This window comes from Engystomops pustulosus, chromosome 2 (genome assembly GCF_040894005.1).
Source record: "Engystomops pustulosus chromosome 2, aEngPut4.maternal, whole genome shotgun sequence".
NCBI lineage: Eukaryota > Metazoa > Chordata > Amphibia > Anura > Leptodactylidae > Engystomops > Engystomops pustulosus.
The window spans coordinates 228418825-228442035 of record NC_092412.1 but is presented as its reverse complement, the minus strand read 5'-3'; the positions used below and the strand labels follow the sequence as shown (position 1 = coordinate 228442035).

Here is a 23211-nt window from a genome sequence, read left to right as displayed (position 1 = left end):
GCGAGCGTGTCCTCACACTGCTGTGCTCTCTACTCTCTCTACAGCCAGTGTTATGTATTGTACCTGGAGAGATGTGTAATCATACCTTTGTGTACAGTATGTTGTCAGTAGCAGCAGGACTGTGAAATATGGATTTATATTCCAGGAGTGTTGATAAATTAAGTGTGCTGGAAATGTGTCCTAACACTGCTGTGCTTGTGGTTCTGAGCATAGATTTAAAGGGAACCTGTCACCAAATTTTACTCCACTAAATTCCTAACCCTCTCAGGTAATGGATTAAATGTCCTTTCTAGAATTTCCTCTTTTATGTGAAGCCAAATGTAAATGTGACTCTTCTCTGCTCATTTTCATATGAGATGCTGTTGGGAGAGAGCCACCTTGGTTCCATAGCACCTAAAAGCATGCTTTTAGTGTCCTATTAAAGTTAAGGATTTTATCTTTCAGATTCCATACAGATTGTGGTTCTGTGATCTGAAAGATGAGATTATTGTCTTAAAAGGACGACTACCATCAGGTGTTTTCTTATTCTTCAGAAAGTTATTTTTCTGAGAAAATACCAAACCAGCCAAATCTGGAGAAAATCCAGGTCACAGACCCATGATAATGAACTACAACCTTCACAAATCCAGCTATAACATTACACTTGTCTATCACAGTGTTGGCATATATAGCTGCTGCCCCCAAGTGTACATTGGGTTTTTTGTAGTGCAAGCACAAGTAGGATCCATTCCTGCAAGAAACAGCAATGGACTAACACTGAGATGATGATAGAAGTGTCCATTTTCTTCTGTCTGCTCCTAAGAAGCCTACATGATACTCACTGAAGCTCTCCATGTAGTTCTTAGAGGGTACGGCAATAACACTGTCTCTATAAGACCCAATAATCTCTAGATCACTGAGTGCCCCTTTGCATTGCAGAGCTGCTGGGTCATAGAGCTACCAATGACTAAGGTGACATCAGAGACTTTTTTAAACTTTAAAACTGGAGTTCTTATGGAAAATGAAATGTGAATAGAAAAAATATTTTATTTTTAAAAATGTTAAAAACAAATTACCATAAATAAAACAATATACAATATATTTATTGTTGTAAACAACTCTAAAAAGGTGCAAAATTCACTTTACTATGTCATGAAGGTGTCTGGCTATAAGGTTACAATGCGGTTTCCAGGACTGAATCCTCTTCATTTTCCTGCAGGATAGTAGGATGTTCTCCTTGGTCAGATACATCCACTTCATCCACAGAGGTTATGCTGGAGCAGCCATCAGCTTCTTTCATTAAAAGAAGGAAGAGAAAAATCTTTATATTTACGTAAGGCACAATTTTTTCCATGTGATTTTGCTTTTCAGCGAGCTGAACTTTCTGGGACAGGGCATACTCTGAATTATACTGTATGCCAGGGGCTCAGTAGGAAAACAGCACCATATACACCTTTAGGGGGCCATATTACTGATATTTTTTTTATATATATTAAGATTCAGAAAGGGGAGAACAAAGAACCTCTACAAGAAGCACTTGGAGATCTAAAGCGTTGGATCAAAAAAGTATTTATTGTCCACTAGATACACAAAGTTATTATTACATAGATCTCCAGGGACAACACTTAATACTCAGGGGCGCAACTTGAGGGGGTGCAGAGAGTGCAGTCGCAACTGGGCCCGAGAGGCTTAGGTGGCCCATAATACGTCACTTTCCTATATGAGAAGACTAGTACTAGAAACCATACATTATAATCGGGGCCTGGCACAGACTTTACACTGGGTCCCAGCAGCTCCATGTTATGCCCCTGCTAATACTGTCTGCAGTCCTGCATGGTAAAGACTGCAAGACATTGAGGTTGCATAACTGCAAAAAGCATTTGTTTACCTCCAGTCTTACATATCTCAATGCGGTTCAGATTCTGTGATATTTTATCATTTTTTAACCAGCCACACTGATCAGAACTTCACCAGCGAAATTTATAACGGTTGACAAACCTTTAGGCTGTGTTACTCCATCCTCCTCCTGTACACAGGTGACCTGGCTGTGCCATTCACTCCATTTCACTTTATTAATCCTATAAATGGTGAAAATGTGTATTTTTGTTTATTCTTATCATCTTTTAGGTTCTTGGGTTTTCAACTTTTTTTAAAATTATTTTTACCTTAAACATAATCTGATGTCGTTTCCCGAGAACTTGCACTTCTCTCCAAGTTTAAATTTGTCTTTGAAAAAATAGATAATTCCTTTATCGAATTCCAGGATAGTTCTTGCTCTCTGAGAAAATGAAAATGAATAAATCATCTTACGACTTGCTGATACCTAGGACTCTGCCAGCTTCCTTTAAAGGGAATTCATCACAGTGATTTACCTTCCCAAAGTAACTGCTATGTTACACAGGGCTATGCCACAAAGGTCTGTCACCCATACCACAATTTCTCTAGGATGAAGGTCACCAAACTCACCCTCCTCCGGGCTTCCACGTGATTGTGGTGATCGCTGCATCCGATCAGCAAGTGCAAGATGATTCCAAGTCCGCTGGCTGCGGGCACATCCAACTCTCCAATAAACAGTAAAGAAATCCAGCACTTCTTTAAAAATTTTTATCTTTATTGTTCCATTAAATTAGTTACAAGGTGCAGACATATGAAAGCAGCAATGTGTTTCGGGTGCAATGCAGTCAAAATTAAGAGCGTTGCACTCGAAACGCGTTGCTTCTATCCATATATATGCACCTTGTAAGTAATTTAATGGAACACTAAAGACAACAAGATGTCATCCATACGTTTGTTTTTATATTCCAGCTGCTGCTTCCATGCCAAAACTTTACTTTAGAAATATGCAAATGAGGCTGAAGTGCTTTGAGGTCGTTAGCAGATCACCCCAGGGCTTCAGCTCCACAGCAACTACAACGCCTCCTGATACATGTCCACTGCCCAGCACCTCCTTTCATCCTTCCCCCTGTCACTCATGGGTCCAGCAAGATATGGAGCCAGACCCCTAAGGTGCTCTGCGTAAGCACTTCAAACTCATTTGCATATTCCCAAAAGTAAAGTTTGGGAGTAAAGGACCACCTGGACGATAAAAAGAAAGATATGGATGACACTTGTGAGCATAGCCCTACATAACAAAGCAGTTAGTTGTAGTAGGTAACTGATGGTGACAGATTCCCTTTAACGCTTTCCTTGCAGGTTGTTTCTGGAAATTTTGTTGCATTATTTTCCAGAGCAATTTTTACAATTTTGACATGCAGTTGTAAAACTAATATTATAACATAAAGAAAGGTGTTTAAGGTGTTTATAGTTATAGGGGGGGGATTCATCATTGTGTTTTTCGTCTAGGTTTGGTGTTGTTTTTGCCCCGCTGTGGTACAAATCCTGTTTTGCGACTTTCAATTGCGCCAAATGAACATAGGACAGTGCAAAGTCACTTAAATGCACCGAATTCATGCTTAGACTAGTTTTCCCAATATTGAACTGAATTCATGATTTACTATTTGGCGCAAATTTTTGTTTTGGGCGCATGTTTTGTCACAAAATGACTCCAGTCACCACCTGGCATAGAAATGGAACAAAAACCACTACCAAATTTATCAAAACCGATTGCACTTTAGAGGGACATGTGCGCCAAAAAAAGAAAATTTTGCAAGCACCGATCGCGGGTGTTTTCACAGCGATGGCTGCCGGCAAAGCTGCCGGCAGCCTCAAAAAGATAGCGGCGCATGGGCGCATACTCACCCTCCGGTGGCCCCGATGTCTGCGCGGCTCGTCTTCAGTCTTCCGCGCCGTCTTCTGCTGGGCGCCACCATGTTTTTCCCCGGGGCGGCGCCTAGTATGACGTCAGCAGCGGCGCGTCATACTAGGCGCCTGCCGGGGAAGATCAATGGCGGTGCCCATCAGAAGAAAGAAGACGGCGCGGAACACTGAAGACAAGCCGCGCGGACATCGGGGGAGCAGCGCAGCACATCGGGGCCACCGGAGGGTGAGTATATAAGTTTTTTTTTTTTTTAATGCTGGGCTGGGCTGTCCTGTATACTACTGGGGGCTGTGCTGTATACTACTGGGGGCTGTGCTGTATACTACTGGGGGCAGTGCTGTATACTACTGGGGGCAGGCTGGGCTGTATACTACTGGGGGCAGTGCTGTATACTACTGGGGGCTGTGCTGTATACTACTGGGGGCTGTGCTGTATACTACTGGGGGCAGTGCTGTATACTACTGGGGGCTGTGCTGTATACTACTGGGGGCTGTGCTGTATACTACTGGGGGCAGTGCTGTATACTACTGGGGGCTGTACTGTATACTACTGGGGGCAGTGCTGTATAATACTGGGGGCAGTGCTGTATACTACTGGGGGCAGTGCTGTATACTACTGGGGGCTGTGCTGTATACTACTGGGGGCTGTGCTGTAATGGTAATGTTGTTGTTGTATGCCTTATGTTTATGAGCGACAGTTTTCCTGCTATATACGTGCATCTCATAAGAATTCCATAGTTTCATAGTTTATACGGTTGAAAAAAGACACTTGTCCATCAAGTTCAACCAAGGAAGGGAATGGATTAGATGAGGAAGGGATTTAGGGGAAACAATTCTATATAGCATAACAATCAATGTTATTTAGGTGTAAAAAGGCATCTAGACCCTTCTTGAAGCTCTCTGCTGTCCCTGCTGTGACCAGCGCCTGAGGCAGGCTATTCCACAGATTGACCGTTCTCATAGTAAAAAAGCCCTGTCGCCTCCGGTGATTAAACCTTGGTTTCTCCAAACGGAGACAGTGCCCCCTCGTCTTTTGATTTGATTTAATCTGAAACAACTTACCACCATATTTTTTGTATGGACCATTCATATATTTATATAAATTAATCATGTCCCCTCGTAGTCGTCTCTTTTCCAGACTAAATAAATCTAGTTGTTTTAATCTTTCCTCATAACTGAGACCCTCCATACCCCTTATCATTTTTGTGGCTCTACGTTGAACCCTCTCCAGCTCCAGGGCATCCTTTTTATGGACCGGTGCCCAGAACTGGACAGCATATTCCAGGTGAGGCCGAACCAATGCTTGTATAGTGGTAATATTACATCCCTATCACGAGTCCATACCACTTTTGATACATGAATTTAAATTAAAAAAAGGACCATGTTAAATGCAAATCTGTTTTTTTTTTTAATTTTTACCGGTGTTTTGTATGCGTTGGAAAAGGGGTAGTCTTATACAGCGAATATATCTTAAACTCTATATTTTAAACAGGAAAGTAGGGGGGTCGTCTTATACACCAGGTCGTCTTATACGCCGGAATATACGGTATATATATAAATATATATATATATTTATTATGCGACAAACCAAATTCAACAACATGCATGGACTCACTTGATGAATTAAGATAAAACAAAAATGGAATTGTACAAAGACAACCAAGTCAAAGGTGAGGCCTTGTCTGTATCACGACATAGGGGCCCACTGAAACCTGGAGCCGATCCTACGCCCTACAAGTCTGGAATTCACTTCCAACATCTGGTACTAGTATCACGCTTCGTGGGGAATGGAGGATGCGTCCCTTCTGCCTGTGGTTTCAGGATTTCATGGGTGAAGATCTGTCTCAGTATAAAATTTGGTGGGTGGTTTGAGTGGACACGGGCCCTCTAGAAGGCTTGGGCCCCAGGCTGCCGCCCAGATCGCCTATATTATAATCCACTACTCTTCACATCTCCTAAATGTAATAGATGAACTTGTGTAGAGTTTAAAGATATCTCATATGGTCAAATGTTCACATGAATAAACCATTATAAAATTACTAAAACTGAAATAACCAAAAATCTGCCTGTTTGAGATGAGATTCGTCCTTGGCCATATAAGAATTATGGATACAATCCTTCTCATGCTCAGATACTATATTCACAGGGCCGGATCATGGGGGGGGCTCCGGGGGCGCAAGCCCCGGGGCCCCCACCACTTTGCCTTTAAAGGGGCCCCCACCAAGTGCAGGTGATTCGGGCCGACGCATGGCCGCATCACCCACTATATGTTTTGGTCAGAGGCGTGCGTACCTACCATACCGCAAGTTCCCCAAGCCAACCACTTCGGACTTTTTGAAACAGTGCTGAAGCAGCCAGCACGCAACAGTATGATCGCGGAACTTCCTGGCTGCAGGAGGAGAGCTCCGCAGGGCAGCGCTTCTTGGAGCTGCTGCCAGGTAACTGCTTACTTTCTGGCAGCAGCTGAAAATGAGAGGAGCCGGGATGCTGCAGACTGCAGGGTGGAACTGGAAGGCCTGGCTCTGAAATGACTGTCTCTTCTTCAGTCAAAGTTAACCCCCCTGTCCGGGAGCTGTCGGAGGAGGGGGAGGGGTACATCACGGAGCTAGAAGAGCACATGGTAAGGAGAGCTGTGAGCTCCTGCCTGTGCTTTTATTCCCTACTACCCCCCTGTAGTGGATGCACATGGCTGCCCTGGGTGCTGGGGGTGAAGACTTCTCTTCCAGCACATAGGTGAGTTTATGTATATATTGTACTGTGTGTTTATGTGGATGTATACAGTGCATATATAGAGTGTGCATGGTTTCAGTGTGTATATAGCATATATGTAGTGTGTGCATGGTGTCAGTGTGTGTATACAGTATATATGTAGTGTGTGCATACAGTATATATGTAGTGTGTGCATGGTGTCAGTGTGTGTATACAGTATATATGTAGTGTGTGCATGGTGTCAGTGTGTATACAGTATATATGTAGTGTGTGCATGGTGTCAGTGTGTATACAGTATATATGTAGTGTGTGCATGGTGTCAGATTGTGTACAGTATATATGTAGTGTGTGCATGGTGTCAGATTATGTACAGTATATATGTAGTGTGTGCATGGTGTCAGTGTGTATACAGTATATATGTAGTGTGTGCATGGTGTCAGTGTGTGTATACAGTATATATGTAGTGTGTGCATGGTGTCAGTGTGTGTATACAGTATATATGCAGTGTGTGCATGGTGTCAGTGTGTGTATACAGTATATATGTAGTGTGTGCATGGTGTCAGTGTGTGTATACAGTATATATGTAGTGTGTGCATGGTGTCAGTGTGTATACAGTATATATGTAGTGTGTGCATGGTGTCAGATTGTGTACAGTATATATGTAGTGTGTGCATGGTGTCAGATTGTGTACAGTATATATGTAGTGTGTGCATGGTGTCAGTGTGTGTATACAGTATATATGTAGTGTGTGCATGGTGTCAGTGTGTATACAGTATATATGTAGGAGTGCATGGTGTCAGATTGTGTACAGTATATATGTAGTGTGTGCATGGTGTCAGTGTGTATACAGTATATATGTAGTGTGTGCATGGTGTCAGTGTGTGTATACAGTATATATGTAGGAGTGCATGGTGTCAGTGTGTGTATACAGTATATATGTAGGAGTGCATGGTGTCAGTGTGTGTATACAGTATATATGTAGGAGTGCATGGTGTCAGATTGTGTACAGTATATATGTAGGAGTGCATGGTGTCAGATTGTATACAGTATATATGTAGGAGTGCATGGTGTCAGATTGTGTACAGTATATATGTAGTAATTGTTCTTCCTCTCGGCAAAGTGGAAGAGAAAACCAACACTATAGCACCTTTAGAGACAAACAGTAATAGTAATGATAAGAAATATTTTATTTAAGTCAAAACACAAATAACAAAATGACAAACACTGGTTTAAAAAATGATTCTACCCCAAGGGGGACACAAGAAAAAGTTGCACTCCAAATGACAGGATCATCAGAAAAATTATGTGTAGGTTGAAGGCACCAGTGGCCCTCATCTAGTGTGAATGGGAGATAAGGCACAATTGTCAATTAGATCAAACCTAATAGTGGGCAAAATGTATGAACATATATGGTCCGTAGGTGCAACATATCTTACCCATGTTTAAAGATGATCGATGTCCGGAGTGACAACGCCCCGCCGAAACGCGCGTCGGGGCGTTGTCACTCCGGACATCGATCATCTTTAAACATGGGTAAGATATGTTGCACCTACGGACCATATATGTTCATACATTTTGCCCACTATTAGGTTTGATCTAATTGACAATTGTGCCTTATCTCCCATTCACACTAGATGAGGGCCACTGGTGCCTTCAACCTACACATAATTTTTCTGATGATCCTGTCATTTGGAGTGCAACTTTTTCTTGTGTCCCCCTTGGGGTAGAATCATTTTTTAAACCAGTGTTTGTCATTTTGTTATTTGTGTTTTGACTTAAATAAAATATTTCTTATCATTACTATTACTGTTTGTCTCTAAAGGTGCTATAGTGTTGGTTTTCTCTTCCACTTTGCCGAGAGGAAGAACAATTGGTTTTGTATCAGTGCTTCCAACAAGCTACATGGTATCACACCGAGTGGGGAGAGGGACAGGCTTTATTGCATCACTACATTTTATGCTTTCCTCCCTATTTTCGGCTTGTTTCAATTTTTGTGTAGTATATATGTAGTGTGTGCATGGTGTCAGAGTGTGTATACAGTATATATGTAGTGTGTGCATGGTGTCAGAGTGTGTATACAGTATATATGTAGTGTGTGCATGGTGTCAGTGTGTGTATACAGTATATATGTAGTGTGTGCATGGTGTCAGATTGTGTACAGTATATATGTAGTGTGTGCATGGTGTCAGTGTGTGTATACAGTATATATGTAGTGTGTGCATGGTGTCAGAGTGTGTATACAGTATATATGTAGTGTGTGCATGGTGTCAGTGTGTGTATACAGTATATATGTAGTGTGTGCATGGTGTCAGATTGTGTACAGTATATATGTAGTGTGTGCATGGTGTCAGTGTGTGTATACAGTATATATGTAGTGTGTGCATGGTGTCAGTGTGTGTATACAGTATATATGTAGTGTGTGCATGGTGTCAGATTGTGTACAGTATATATGTAGGAGTGCATGGTGTCAGTGTGTATACAGTATATATGTAGTGTGTGCATGGTGTCAGTGTGTGTACAGTATATATGTAGTGTGTGCATGGTGTCAGTGTGTGTATACAGTATATATGTAGGAGTGCATGGTGTCAGATTGTGTACAGTATATATGTAGTGTGTGCATGGTGTTAGTGTGTATACAGTATATATGTAGGAGTGCATGGTGTCAGTGTGTATACAGTATATATGTAGTGTGTGCATGGTGTCAGGGTGTGTATACAGTATATATGTAGGAGTGCATGGTGTCAGAGTGTGTATACAGTATATATGTAGTGTGTGCATGGTGTCAGTGTGTGTATACAGTATATATGTAGGAGTGCATGGTGTCAGTGTGTGCTGTGTAGTGGAAAGCTGTATATATTCATTACGGTGGTCCATATATTACTGGCAACGTATACAAAAATTGTGGGGCGGGCCCCCACCAGTTTGCGCCCAGGGGCCCCCACCACCCTTAATCCAGCCCTGTATATTCATAATATACACATCGCACTTTATACCCACCTGAAGCCTCCAGATGTTTTCACTTTCCTTAGAAATGTTATCCACAGTTTCGCTCATTAATGCAATTAACATATTAAGAAGAAGCACAAATGTTAATATGACATAAATTATTAGAAGAATCAGGAACAGGGTGGGATATTTTGCTTCTTGTTGTATCTCCAGGTCTCCTAGTCCCAGGGTAAGCTTAAATAGTTCCACAATAGCTGTTCTAAAGCTGCCATAAGAGCTGCAGTCTTCACCTTCAGCACAATGTTCAATTAGTGAAGCCAGAGCTGTTGAGAGGGAAATACATTTTACATTGCATGGTCTGGTAGGTTTGTGTGTTGCTTTAAAAACCATTGTATATATAGAAAAAGAAAAGAAAATTTAAAAAGCCACAACTGAGAAAAATAGTCTTAGTGCTTACTTTACAGGATTTTCCAGACATTAGTTGGTGATGACTTATCTTTAATATAGTACTAGAAAAGTTAAAGGGAACCTGTCATCAGATTGGCCTAATAAACTGCAACACCCCTGCCAATGTATAGGCAAGGGGGTAGTTGCAAATAGGGCCCTCTACCTGCCAGGATCCATCAGGTGAGCCTGTGCAACTCACCCAAGGGATAATGCAGGGAGATCTTAGGTTATCAGCAGCTGTAGATCCTGCCTGAACAGGCAATGGTTAAGTGGGTGTAAGTGATTGACCAATTGTTGGCTGTATTGTAAACGAGTGTGATTGGAGAGGTGCTACCACCTGACCAGGAGAACAAAACCCCTGGGCAGGGAGGAGCAAGGCCTCTTTACCACCTGGTCTCTCAGCACATGGACTGAGTGAAGAGAGAGACAGTGTCAGTACACCATTAGTGCTGCCACTTAGCTTAATCCCAGGACCAGAGTCAGGAGACTCAAATCCAGAGCTGCAGCTTCCACAGTTTGGACACAGCTCCACCTCAACTATCCCAGCCTGCATCTACTACCAGGCTGGTGCTTTATTCCTGAGGACCCTCTCCATGACCACTCCAGTAATCCGAATCTGCTGTGAGACCGTTTAGGCCCGTTGCCTGCTACCTATTCAATAAAGAACCATGAGTTATTTGGCACAACATTGCCTCCGGCTGATTCCTGGATATGGCTGTTATCACCACGGGCTCCCCATCCATTACCCAGGGACTCATCCTACAGACACTTAGGGGTTGCCCCAGGGAGAACCAGTAAATCAGCCTCTCCCTCCATATTTCACACACACCACCTGCTGGAGACCTACCAGGCTGTAGGACAGCCCTCTGGTCCTCATATCATACACCGTGACATCAGCGTGCCCTAGGCCGCAACCGCCAGTCACTGAAGTCAAGCTCTCCCTGCCTTAGGAACATCATTGATCAGATCTACTGAAGTCCGGTGAATGATGTCAACTACATGGGAAGAGGTGTTGAGAGGCAGGGAGCATGATTTCAGTGTTTAACTTTCCCCCTCCCTGACTTTATACATCTGACTTACATCTCTCTTCAAAGTTGATTTTCTGGATGATGACACCACACCAGGCCATGAAAGAAGCGCGACCTAGAAGGTGTTCAGCTACTTGACAACATACCGGTAGAGGTTTATTAGGTCAATTTCTGATGACAGGTTTTCTTTAACACTTTTTATTAGCACAATTTTAGGTTTCATATATCCTACTTATGAACTTTTATTAACCCTCTCTGTGCAGTATATTTAAAAAGAACTCAAATCTGACGTTGTTTTTTTCTAATAAAAAATTTCTGTCTTTATAGTGAAACCTTTTGAAGAACTTTTGTCTGTGGGTCAAAGTTTTTTTTTAATTACCTTCCTTTGCATAATGAAATCACCACCATAACTTTTGAAATTTTTTGTAATCAATGTGGCTGTGTGAGGGTTTATTTCTTGGATTTTATTTCCAGTGAGAAAGGTCTCAAGGTAATGAGAAACCTATCTTCTTATCAGTAAGTTGCCTTTGGTGACACAACTACACAGTGGGTGCTGAAACACAGTATGGGTAGTTAAAGGAAACCTACCACTTCTGAAGGTAGGTATGAGATACAAACACCGGGCACCAGCTCAGGGTGAGCTGGTGCCGGTGCTTAGTCTCGTTAGTGTTAAAACCGCGGTATCGCGGTTTTAACACTTTTGAAACTTTCTAGCAGAAACTGCTTTGGCGCTGCGTGCGCACGATACCGCGGTTTTAACACTAACGAGACTAAGCACCGGCACCAGCTCACCCTGAGCTGGTGCCCGGTGTTTGTATCTCATACCTACCTTCGGAAGTGGTAGGTTTCCTTTAAGTAGCTGCAAACATCTGGTGAATATATTCAGTTTTGGACCCCCACTTATCTGATATTTGATTACTTTTGTTTTTCACCTGGAATACCCCTTTATAATATTATAATTATAATAATTCTTATATTTATATAGCACACACAGATTATGCAGCGCTGCACAGAGCTTGCCAAATTAGTCGCTGCCCCAATGGGGCGCACAATCTAATCAACCTAACAGTATGTTTTGAAGTGTGGGAGGAAACCGGAGGACCCGGAGGAAACTCAAACTCTTTGGAGATGTTGACCCTGGGACTTGAACCCTGGTCCCCAGTGGTGCAAGGCTGTAATGGTAACCACTAAGCCAACATGCTGCCCCTATATGTGTAGAACAGAAAAGGAGCTCCTTACCTACGCCAAATCCAAAAAGGAAGAGAATGTACACTAATAAAAACTTCAAAACATCATTGATAATGACCTAGAAAATAAAATAAAAATTGGTTTGATAAGTACATTTCTAATTTGACATAAGATCTGCTATTAGAACCGTTCATTGAGCTTAATATCTGGTGTTAATTGACAGCCAAACCTTTTACAGTGCCTGTAGCAGATTTTCCTTGCCAGGGGCCTTAGAAATTGAGGCTCCTATCTACTATAGCATGCATTATGGACTCCTAGTATGTCCCTCCTAGCATGATGGTTTTTTTTTGCTGTTGTTTTTTACTATGGAGACTTGTGATTAGTCACCTAAAGGACATGTCCAAGCCTAAGGCCCCTTCTCCACTGGCGTTTTTCACGCGCGAGTTCTGCGCGTGCATTTGACGCTCAGAACTCGCATTGCACTCTGTCCCATTGTATTCAATGGGTCTTTCTCCATTAGCGTGGTTTTTAACGCGCGTGCTTGCGTTCGTTTGCACGCGCGTCAAAATCGCAGCATGCTCTATTTTTGCGGGTCACGCGCGTTTTTCACGCCCCATTCAAGTCTATGGAGATGCATCAAGAACGCATTGCACTCGCAATCATTGCAAGTGCAATGCGAGTGCAATGCGTTTTAAACGTAAGGGTTGCTAGGTGACCAGAATAACATTATTTCCCCTGCTCGCGATCGAGCATTTAATTAAAAAAACACAATGAAGAACAGTGAAGAATAGAATAAAATCATTGTACACAGTGAACACAGTGACCACAGGATCATTTAAGATAAAAACAGAGTGCAGAACACAGTGCAGAATAGATTACAGATGTTCGGCACATCTGCTTACTTGTCGGGAGATACGCGCGGAGCGGTGCGAACAAAATAGCATGTGAAGAACAATATATATGTGTGTAGAACACATTGCAGATGTATTTAAACATCTGCAATTTGTTCTTCACACACATATATATTGTTCTTCACATGCTATTTTGTTCGCGCCGTTCCGCGCGTATCTCCCGACAAGTAAGCAGATGTGCCGAACATCTGTAATCTATTCTGCACTGTGTTCTGCACTCTGTTTTTATCTTAAATGATCCTGTGGTCACTGTGTTCACTGTGTACAATGTTTTTATTCTATTCTTCACTGTTCTTCACATCTGCTAAATTGTCGGGAGATAATATACGTGCGGAACAGTGAAGAATAGATCGCCGATGTTTGCAAATTATCAGAAGACATTATTTTTCAATTAAATAACACATTTTAATCCCAAACCATGGTCCCTTTGAAATATGCTCGAGTCTCCCATTGAATCGCGCGTCAAAAATGCGCCGAAAACGCAAAAAAAACGCAAATTACTCCAAGGAAAAATGCAACAAAAACGCAGCAAAAACGTCAGTTTTTCACGCATTGCACACGCACGTGAAACGCAACGCTAGTGTGCAAGAGGCCTTAGGCTACATGCACACTGCCATTGCCCGCCGTACCATAGCACAACGGGCACACGGCAGTGCGCGAGGAGAGGAGGAGGTGAGCGCAGCTCACCCCCGCTCCTCTCCATAGAAACATATGGGGCACGGCACCGTAACACGGGAAAAGATAGGACATGTAGTACAATGCCACACGTGTGCTGCACCGTACCGCTCCCGTACAGTGCCGTGAGCCCATAGAAGTGTATGGGGGACGTATATCGGGCGCATATACGTCGGCCGTATATACGTCCCCCATACATGTGTGTGAATGCAACCTTAGATATATGACTCGGGTTATGTGTCGCACTACACTATTTCTAAGATTTAGTACACGGTATCAAAGTATCATAGTTTATACTGTTTAAAAAGACACCTGTCCATCAAGTTCAACCAAAAAAGGGAAGGGATTGTATAAGGAAGGGATTTAAGGCAAATAATTCTATATAACATAACCGTGAATGTTCTTTAGATGTGACCAGCGCCTGAGGCAGGCTATTCCACAGATTGACAGTTCTCATAGTAAAAAAAGCCCTGTCTCCTCTGGTGATTAAATCATGTTTTCTCCAGACAGAGACAGTGCACCCTCGTCTTTTAATTTGATTTAACGGTAGGCGTTTGAATTGACGGTAGGCAAGAGGAGAATTGGTACAGTGCAAAGCAGAGTACAGATTCTCGTGTCATTTACCATATGCTGTATTGTAGAAGATGGATCCCAAATTGACACTTGTCTTTCTAGAAGATTAAGAACTTGTGCTCTTATATATTGTACTCATTTTTTGTAAGTAAATTGGGCATTTGACTTCCTACAGTTTATTTTAAGCTGTTTGCATGGTACACAGACCTTTTTTGTAACAAAACAGAATGTTAGCTGATATTTTCCACCGCAGTATATAACAATTGTTTCACATTGTACATAACGATATGTGTAAATTGCAATGGGTATAGAAAACATACACTTTTCGTAACATTGAATATTCAATATTACCCGCTGGACCATAACGCTGTAGATTCCCAGGGACTGGAACCCTCTGGTGTAGTACAACACGTTTGTCCATCCAAGTGTTATGGCGATGACAGAGAAGATCAGATATTCTTCTATTCCACATAAATAGGTTATTGTTGACACGATGACCAGGACGGCTTGTGTGAAGCTGATAGATAAATGGGTATGCATTAAACGGGATGCTTTTTGTTAAACAGATATACATTTATACAGTAAAATGTACAAATCTTATCTTTACTGTACTAGTGACCGTTACCATAAATAGAAATCAAGTCTTGATATCAACCAGAGGTTCACATTTAGCAGTGGTACAGCGACATTAATGACATGAAACTCACTTTCCCCAATGCTTTTAACACTAGGTACATAGGCAGGAGATTGTGTTTAAGAGATGAAAGTTTTGGAATAAATTGAGGTCCGTATGAGATCTGTACTGTTATATCTATAAAGAACCAGCAAGGACAGAGAAACATTGTCATGTCTAGTGCCAAGCAGATTTGTTCTGATATATGCAAAACTATTGCCTATGATGGTAATTCTTAAGCAAATAGAGTTTGTTTTCTGTTTTAACCAACAAAGAATTGCTGTTTCCTATACTGGGTCCAAAAGACACATGTAACATACTTGGTTTGTTTTGTACTTTGTCTATTATGGTATCTTATCTGCCTGAGTAGGCATAGTTGCCTATTCTCTCCATGCTAGTTTCCCATGATTGGCATAGTGCTCAACAGTAAGCCAGACAGGCTGGATTATAAGGAGGGCTCCCAGGGCGCGCGCCCCATGGCCCCCATCATTTTCCTTATACGGGGGCCCAACAACATCCAACAATTAACACACCCCTCATAGATGAGGAAAGAGAAGCAGTGGTGCGTAGGACTGGCGTAGCAACTGGGCTAGGCTAACACTGGTGCCACTGTGCCAACTAAGCCAGCAGCTAGGCTTACACCATTGCCACTGTGCCAGCTCGGCCAGCAGATCAGCTAACATGTAAATAGATGAAAGTATAGAATATGATTTATAATTTAGAATAGCAATGTGTACCACTGTCTGGGCTACCATCAGTGACCCCCCCCCCCCCCCCCAAGATTTTTTTGCCCAAGTGCCTTCCTCTACCTTAATCCTGTCCTGAAGCTAGGTCTAATATGTGGCTATATGTAAAAACCTAAAAATGTTTCAACATTTCTGATGAATAGATGTTATTTACATGGTGCATTAGGACTTACAAAAGCACATGAAACCAGGCATCAGATACCACAGAATATAGATCGGAAAGCTTCAGCCATAAGATTGCTATGCCCTAAAAGAAAAATCTGCTTAGTATATGAAAACTATACCATCATTGTTCAGATGATTGTTCTTTGTAAACTAAGCTCTGTTCACACAGCTGCCATGGATTCCTTCATTTAGCAGAATTTAACAAGTATTTTCAACCAAAAAATGTGCATCAAACTCTGTGTCAGGTTTCCCTACAGGGTATAGTACACATCCCAGTAAAGTCAAAGGAAGAGAAACTCAATGCTGAAGACCTCTGTGTGAACAGACTCCCACAACTTGTCTTAGTATATAAAAGTAATGTTATGCGCAGTTTAAATTGCTGATATCCACTATATAATTTATAAATGCCATAAAATTATCATTGCCAACACACTGTACCTCCTGAATAATGAGGAATATGGAGCAAATCATAATATACACGTGGCCTAGAACTTGAAAACATCCGCTGGCACTGTTTAAGTCCAATGTGCTCAGATCCTGCAGTGATGTGTTTAGACCCTGCAGGCAGAAAAACGGTGTAGTTATTGATAAGTGGTAAACTACTGTATACTACTCTTCTAGCAAGAAAATATAACACATATGTAATAATAAATAAAGTTACAGCAAACAAAGTGCCACCATAAGGTACAATCGGGACGTTGTATTATTCCCTAAATGCCAGGGTTTTTTTGTTCGTGAAGAAGTATTTGCATCAGTGTATGGGTGCAGTGGTTTTGGCCAAACTCAGACCTATATCAGAACACCGGGGTGGGTCTGCTAACCCACTGTTTTCCACCGATCGCAGGTGTTATCCTTACATGGTGCAGTTCGGGTCTGCTCATCACTACATAGATGGAATTGTGGGTACGCTCATCACTACATAGAAAAGATGAAAAATTTGCCATTTCTGGTGCACGCTAGAATTTCCAGCCTTATTGTACCAAGCTTTAAAAAGTCATCTGGAGGGGACAAACTGGAGCAATGACATATTGGCCACCCAAGTGTACCATAACTTGTGCCAAAAAACTGATGCCGGTTATAGCTGAAATCTACACAAGCCAGAGACTTAAGCTGCTCTGCACAAAGCACAATTCTTAGGCTACATTCACACTACCGTTTAGAGGACGTAGGTACGGCTGCAAGTTTTCAGCCGTACTTACATCCCACATAGATGGCTATGGCCGCACGGAGCAATGTGGTGTCGTACGCGGGGAAAAGATAGGACATGTTATATGTTTCCCCGTAGTATGGGCCGTACACAATGCATTTCAATGGAGATGGGAGGATTCACACCTCCTCCTCTCCTTCATGACAGATGTATGCCCATCCAGCCGTAGCTGGGCGGGTGCACATTTGTGTAAATGCACCCTTAATACAAGGGCTCCAATGTTCTTTACTTAATCCCAATTACCAATTTTAGGCTTTAGGCAGTTCTGGTTTATTTTTCATAAAATGATATTAGGGTAGTAGTATTAAGAAGTATTATAGACATTTTCGGTTTATATGTTTACTTTTTTTGTTTATTTTTTTAATTTTTCCATGTAGAGCAGCCACATTGAAAGACGTATCGCTGGTAGATACTTAACTTACAATGTCCCCCTACTACATGTTCTTCTTTTATGTATGAGTTATTAATTACAGACTTTGATTGAATGCGCAATGTACCTTTTCTTCTTTGCGTGGTCGATAGTACAAAAATGTAAAAGTAATATTAAAAGCAAAGAAAAAAAGAAAAGACAATAAAAACATGCATCTTGCAAATTTGTTCCATTTCAGCTGAAGAAGACTATGGAGAGGCTCCAAGCTCAACATCTCATGGCGATTCTAAGATTAAAAAAAATATATATTATTATCCACGTTCTCCTTCCTTATAAAATCAATGTAAAATTACGCTAATGAGTCAGAAGTGCTCTGGCGGCCGGGGGGGGGGGGGGGGTTACCAGAGCCCCTCTGTGCTTTAGCTACTCCCTCCCTCCTACCCCCTTAATAATTTGTCCATGTGTAGCACATTTATGCCTAATTTTAATGCAGAATTTACTCTACGTTTATGTTACCAGTAACTGAATTGACTTAAAAATTACATAGTGGGTAAAAATGTCTCTGCTCCAACCACGGTCCCTTTCCACACTTACTTTAATGCGTGTATTGTAGATCAACATTTCAAGTATTGAGTTTTGTGAGTTAGTATCCACATCATCCAAGTCATAGAGAGAGGAGGATACCGGTCCATAAGCCCAATCTGTGAGCTTCCGGGATAAGATTCTGTTCTCGTCGTCCTTTATTTCTCTGTTCAGAATATATTTTAGAACCTGAATAAACAGGATATAGGATATATCAGTCCACAATATATAGAGCATGTTCTGGTTTTATCCATTATTGGCGGACTGAGACAGCAATATCCCGGATGATTGTTGGTGGTGTAAGGAATCAGGAGGAGACTGGTGGTCCTGTTCTAGAATAGTGCCCTATTGGAACTCAGTGATATCAAATGTCAATAGTAGGTGTGCAACAAAAATAGTCTTGCAGCCTGAGCCCATTTTAACTCCAAATAAAACTAAAAATAAAAAAAATCTTTTTAACTAGGTCTGTGTCTCCCGAAAAAAAAGGCAAACAAATTTTATGTTAGCACGCCAAAAAAAAAGTTATGGCCCTTAAACAAAAGTGGTGGAGAGGATTGACTGTAGAAAACCAAGACACTTGGGCGTGATGTTGTACATTACTTTATAGTCTGTTTTGTACATGAGATCTGAGTGTAATTCTTACCTCCAATTTACCTTTCTTGGCTGCTAGTTGCATTGGTGTGAGGCCTTCCATGTTTGTGATACTTTCTAGAAACTTGTTTCTACAGCTGCGGATGATCTTGTCATACATCTCTATTATGAATGCGTTGTGAGGTTTTTCATTCTCTGTCACAGTAACAAGGGCATGGAGGACTGTATTTCCGAAAGAGTCCTGGATGTCAATGTTGGTCTCGCTTTTATCCATGAGCAATGTCACTATGTCTGGCTGGTTGGTACACGCAGCAAGAGCTAAGGGAGTTTCACCTAAAATGTCAAAAGTGTGGATATATTATACAGACTAAGGCTACATTCACACTACAGTATGGGGGACGTATATACGGCCGACGTATATACGGCCGATATACGTCCCCCATACACTTCTATGGGCTCACGGCCCTGTACGGGAGTGGTACGGTGCAGCACACGTGCGGCACCGTACCGCTCCGTAGCCCGGGGAAAGATAGGACATGTCTTATCTTTCCCCGTATTACGGCGCCGTGCGCCATTAATTCCTATGGAGAGGGGCGGGGGTGAGCTGCGCTCACCTCCTCCTCCTCTCCCCGCGCTGCCGTGTGCCCGCCGTGCTACGGTGCGGCGGGCTCACGGCAGTGTGAATTTAGCCTAAGGCTACATTCACACGGACGTATGAAAACGGCCGTATACGTACCGTTTTTTTAAGGGTTACATACGGCCACATTCATTTCAATGGACAATACGTCCAACCATTTATATTGCCGTTTTTGACACTGGAGTGTACGTACCGTATACTGGCCGTATAAAAATATAGAGCATGTCCTATTTTCTCCCGTATTTCAGTTCCGTATGCCCTAGAAGTCTATGGGCATGTACAAAATACGGGTTAAATACGTGCTGCATACGGATGAAAAAAGTCACGTATATACGGGCTCATACGGCCCGTAAATACAGGACTGGAGAAATCATACAGTCGTGTGAATGTAGCCTAAATGTTTGCTACACCTATTCCTAGAAGGGGCGATTTAGGAGAAAAGTATAAAAAATAGAAAGAGGTTTAGACTGATGGATACAACTCTTGGTCTAACAGGGTCAATAGTGATTATTAGGATGGCCACATACGTTCTCTACTCACCAAAATAAAATCCATAATTTCTGCCCTTTGGGCTAAAAAATAAGCCCTGTGCACGCACATTCACTTTTGCACCTTTATCGAGAAGATACTTAACAATTTTACTTTGTCGTCTTTCGATGGCTATGTGCAGAGCAGTCTGACCTACATGACAAAGAAACAGTTTCTCTAAATTATATACATATTGGCAAATGCAAAAAGAACCAAATACTGGTATTGTGCTCACAATCAAATATACTAGATGTTCAGATCTATGTTCCTTTACAGAGGTGCCTGGATCCCCATTGAGGCCAAGGTAGGTACAACTTTTAGAACCCCAGATTCCAGCACAACTTTCTGACAAAAAACACACCACACCTCACGGAGGATTTCATGCTTCACGGAGGGTATTCTGGGAATATGAACGTCTGATACAATAACCCATAAACTTATAAATAAATTTATATAACAAAACTCAATGCCATTAGTTACAAAATGGAGCTTAGATAGTATGATTTTAAAATTCACGAAATGTTATGGGCTTTCTAAAGTAGGTGGAGTTATCACCAAGATGGCCGCCACTGATGATGGCCGCCGCTGATGAAACTACAAGATGATTTTTGATCCTTTAGTTCTCAATAATTCCTCCTTCCTCTTATGTTCTGCTCCCATAGTGGTCATCACATGACCTGCCCAGGCAGGTGCAGGACATGTGATGTGGACATGTGACCAGAAGCCATCTATTCTGTGCCAAGAAAATCAACTGACTGATTAAAGGGCCAGTAGCATTTTAATTCTCCATTACATTGTGTGTCCATAACATTTTTTTGCTAAAGGAAGCAAAACTTTAAATAACAACTAATTACATATTAGCTTATATTTTAAGGACCCATTTTGTAAATGAATTATGCCGATTCCTGGAATACCCCGTTAATGGAGTTTGGAGAGCATAAGCTTACCTAGCTTGGGGGTAAATCTTTAGTAGAGATGTTTTTATTTTCTCTGCAAGTTGCCCCGGACATCTACATAGCCAGTACATTTACTAAGCTATTATACAGACTATAGACTAAGCTATTATATAGATTATAAGCTACTATATTGACAGTATTGGTGAAGTGGTGGGAAGAGGACAACTTTGATTTGCTTTAATCTATTTCTCATAGTTGGGGGTCAGAAGTTATCATCTTTTTTTACAATTAATGGGAAGTGAGTAGGCATGTTGCTCATACATGGCTTAGAAATGTGTCCTCTGTTTTATTGACCAGTTTTCTTACAATTTGACAGGGGTTAAAAATAAACAAAAAACATATTAGGTATGGCCCCACCCGAAAATGTCTATCTTATTAAAATATGAAAATATTCTTCACGCATTCATACTATGAATGCTGGAATGGGGAAAAAAATCAAATTGACCAATTCAAAGCTATTTGCAACCAGTTTACAATTGGGCAATGACCAACATAAAAATATATAAAAAATCTGAATTTATATGAACTACCTTTGTAATTCTCTTCTGTATACGCAGCATTGATAAATCTGTCCAGAAATCTATGTTTCTCAGTGAATGATAGAAGAATGTGCACTATCTCCTCCGTCTTTCTATTGATGTTCAGTAGGGCTTTCATCAAACAGGTTTTGCCAGTGTCCTTCGATGTCAGTCTGTCCATGAGAAAATCTGAAACCATGAAACCATGTTATTTTAGATAGGTTTACTTTTTACAGAATATAAAAATGGCATTTCCTAGACTTCAGTGAAGTCATTAGAAATGTGTTCAATGCAGTAACGGTGATGTCCCAAGTTTACAAGTTATTGTCTATCCACTGGATAAGTGATAACAAGTGATGGTTAGGCCATAACTGCTGGGATTCCCAATGTACATGCGAGCAGACGCCCAGTGACCCGGAGAACAGTGTCCTGTTATTACTAATGAATGTAGAGTTAGGCCAAGCATGCGCCCTGGCGCTTCACCCACTGTCATTGCCAAACCCCTAAGCTACACTCCCATAGAGTATAATCGGGCAGGAGGAGGCATGCTCGGTCTACTGATCCACCCATTAGTGAGAAGTTGTAGGTCTGTAGATAGGGGTAAATTAAAAACTTGGAACAACCCCTTTAGAACAGTGATTCTCAACCTTTCTAATGCTGTGACCCCGCAATACAGTTCCTCGTGTTGTGGTGCCCCCAAACCATGTAAAAGAATATTGTATTCGTGCCAAAATCTCAAAAAAATTCATGGCTCTGATGGCTTTAGGCCACCCCTATGTTTTGGTCGTTCGACCCCCACCTTGAGAAACGCTGCTTTAGAAGATGATACATTTCACACTTTATGATTGCGTTGCTATATGTACAGCCACCTTATGAGTGTTTCTCTTGTATGGTGCAGATTTTTCTAGAGGATTGTTTCTTCTGTTTAGTGCATGAGTTCTTGCGGTGGACCTCACTTTGAGCATGCTGTGGTTTTCTATTCAGCTATACTCTCTTTAAGGGCAATGGATGGCTGCGCATGGTGTACCCAAATGTCATGAGTTGTGTCCAACTTCAACACAAAACTTCTGCTCGGACACAACTCATATTTATAAATGCAGCTGCATTTATTCGGAAAAGCTAAATTGTCAACTCAAAGAAAAAAAATTTGTAGTTAAAAAAAAACTTTAAAAAAAGGAAAAGAAAAAAACCCCCAAATGACTCGTAAAATGTATTAGCAGGACGAAAATAAGGCTTACAAAAAAAAGAGATAACTTAACGCCGTAACAACCAGGCCCTTTTTTGTTTATGCGTTTTCATTTTTCACTCCCCACTTTCAAAAATCCTTAACTTTTTTATTTTTCCATAAAAAGAGCTGTGTGAGGGCTTGTTTTTTGCGTAACAAATTGCACTTCATAGTGAGAGTATTTAATATTCCTTGCTGTGTATGCGAAAGAGGGAAGAAAATTCCAAATGTAGTGAAATTGGTGAAAAACACATTTCTGCCATATTTTTGTTGGCCTGATTTTTACGGCTTTCACTGTTCGTCCCAAATGACACATCTCCTTTATTCTTTAGGTCAGTACTATCATGGGGATACCAAATTTATATAGGTTTATAATGTTTTCATGCATTAAAAAAAAAAAGTAATAAAAATAGTAACTTTTTCATACTTCAGTGTAAGGAGCTGTGTGTGGTGTAATTTTTTGCAGCTTTTGGTGTTGTTTTCATTGGTACCATTTGGGGCTGTAAAAGTGGCTTTTTTTACTTTAGGCGCAATTTTCCAGTACGGGGCTAAATACCAGCAAAAACTTTATTATATTTTGATAGAACTGACATTTTGGGATGCGGGGATGCCTAACATGTTTATGATTTTTACTGTTTATTTATATTTATATCAGTTCTAGGGAAAGGGGGTGATTTAAATATTTATGTTTTTTATTTACTTTTTTAACTTTTTTAAAACAATTTTGACTTCTTTAATTTAATCCTAGCTTGTCTGATTGATCCTACCATATCCTGCCATTCTACAGTATGGCAGTATATG

General features: G+C 41.3%; 1 protein-coding gene across 1 annotated transcript in view; it reads right to left on the bottom strand.

The window, feature by feature from the left end:
• Positions 1 to 1008: 1008 nt before the first annotated feature.
• The window catches only part of LOC140117098 (transient receptor potential cation channel subfamily V member 3-like), a 36292-nt gene continuing 14089 nt past the window's right edge, over positions 1009 to 23211 (bottom strand). The window contains exons 5-17 of the mRNA XM_072133531.1: positions 21198 to 21374; positions 19724 to 19864; positions 18599 to 18879; positions 17968 to 18144; positions 17501 to 17659; positions 16235 to 16354; positions 15805 to 15878; positions 14564 to 14729; positions 12105 to 12171; positions 9442 to 9713; positions 2145 to 2257; positions 1978 to 2057; positions 1009 to 1272 (exon numbers count right to left, since the gene is read on the bottom strand). Coding sequence (XP_071989632.1) covers positions 1154 to 1272; positions 1978 to 2057; positions 2145 to 2257; positions 9442 to 9713; positions 12105 to 12171; positions 14564 to 14729; positions 15805 to 15878; positions 16235 to 16354; positions 17501 to 17659; positions 17968 to 18144; positions 18599 to 18879; positions 19724 to 19864; positions 21198 to 21374 — 1946 coding nt within the window. The 3' untranslated portion in view covers positions 1009 to 1153. The remainder of the gene's footprint in view (positions 1273 to 1977; positions 2058 to 2144; positions 2258 to 9441; positions 9714 to 12104; positions 12172 to 14563; positions 14730 to 15804; positions 15879 to 16234; positions 16355 to 17500; positions 17660 to 17967; positions 18145 to 18598; positions 18880 to 19723; positions 19865 to 21197; positions 21375 to 23211) is intronic.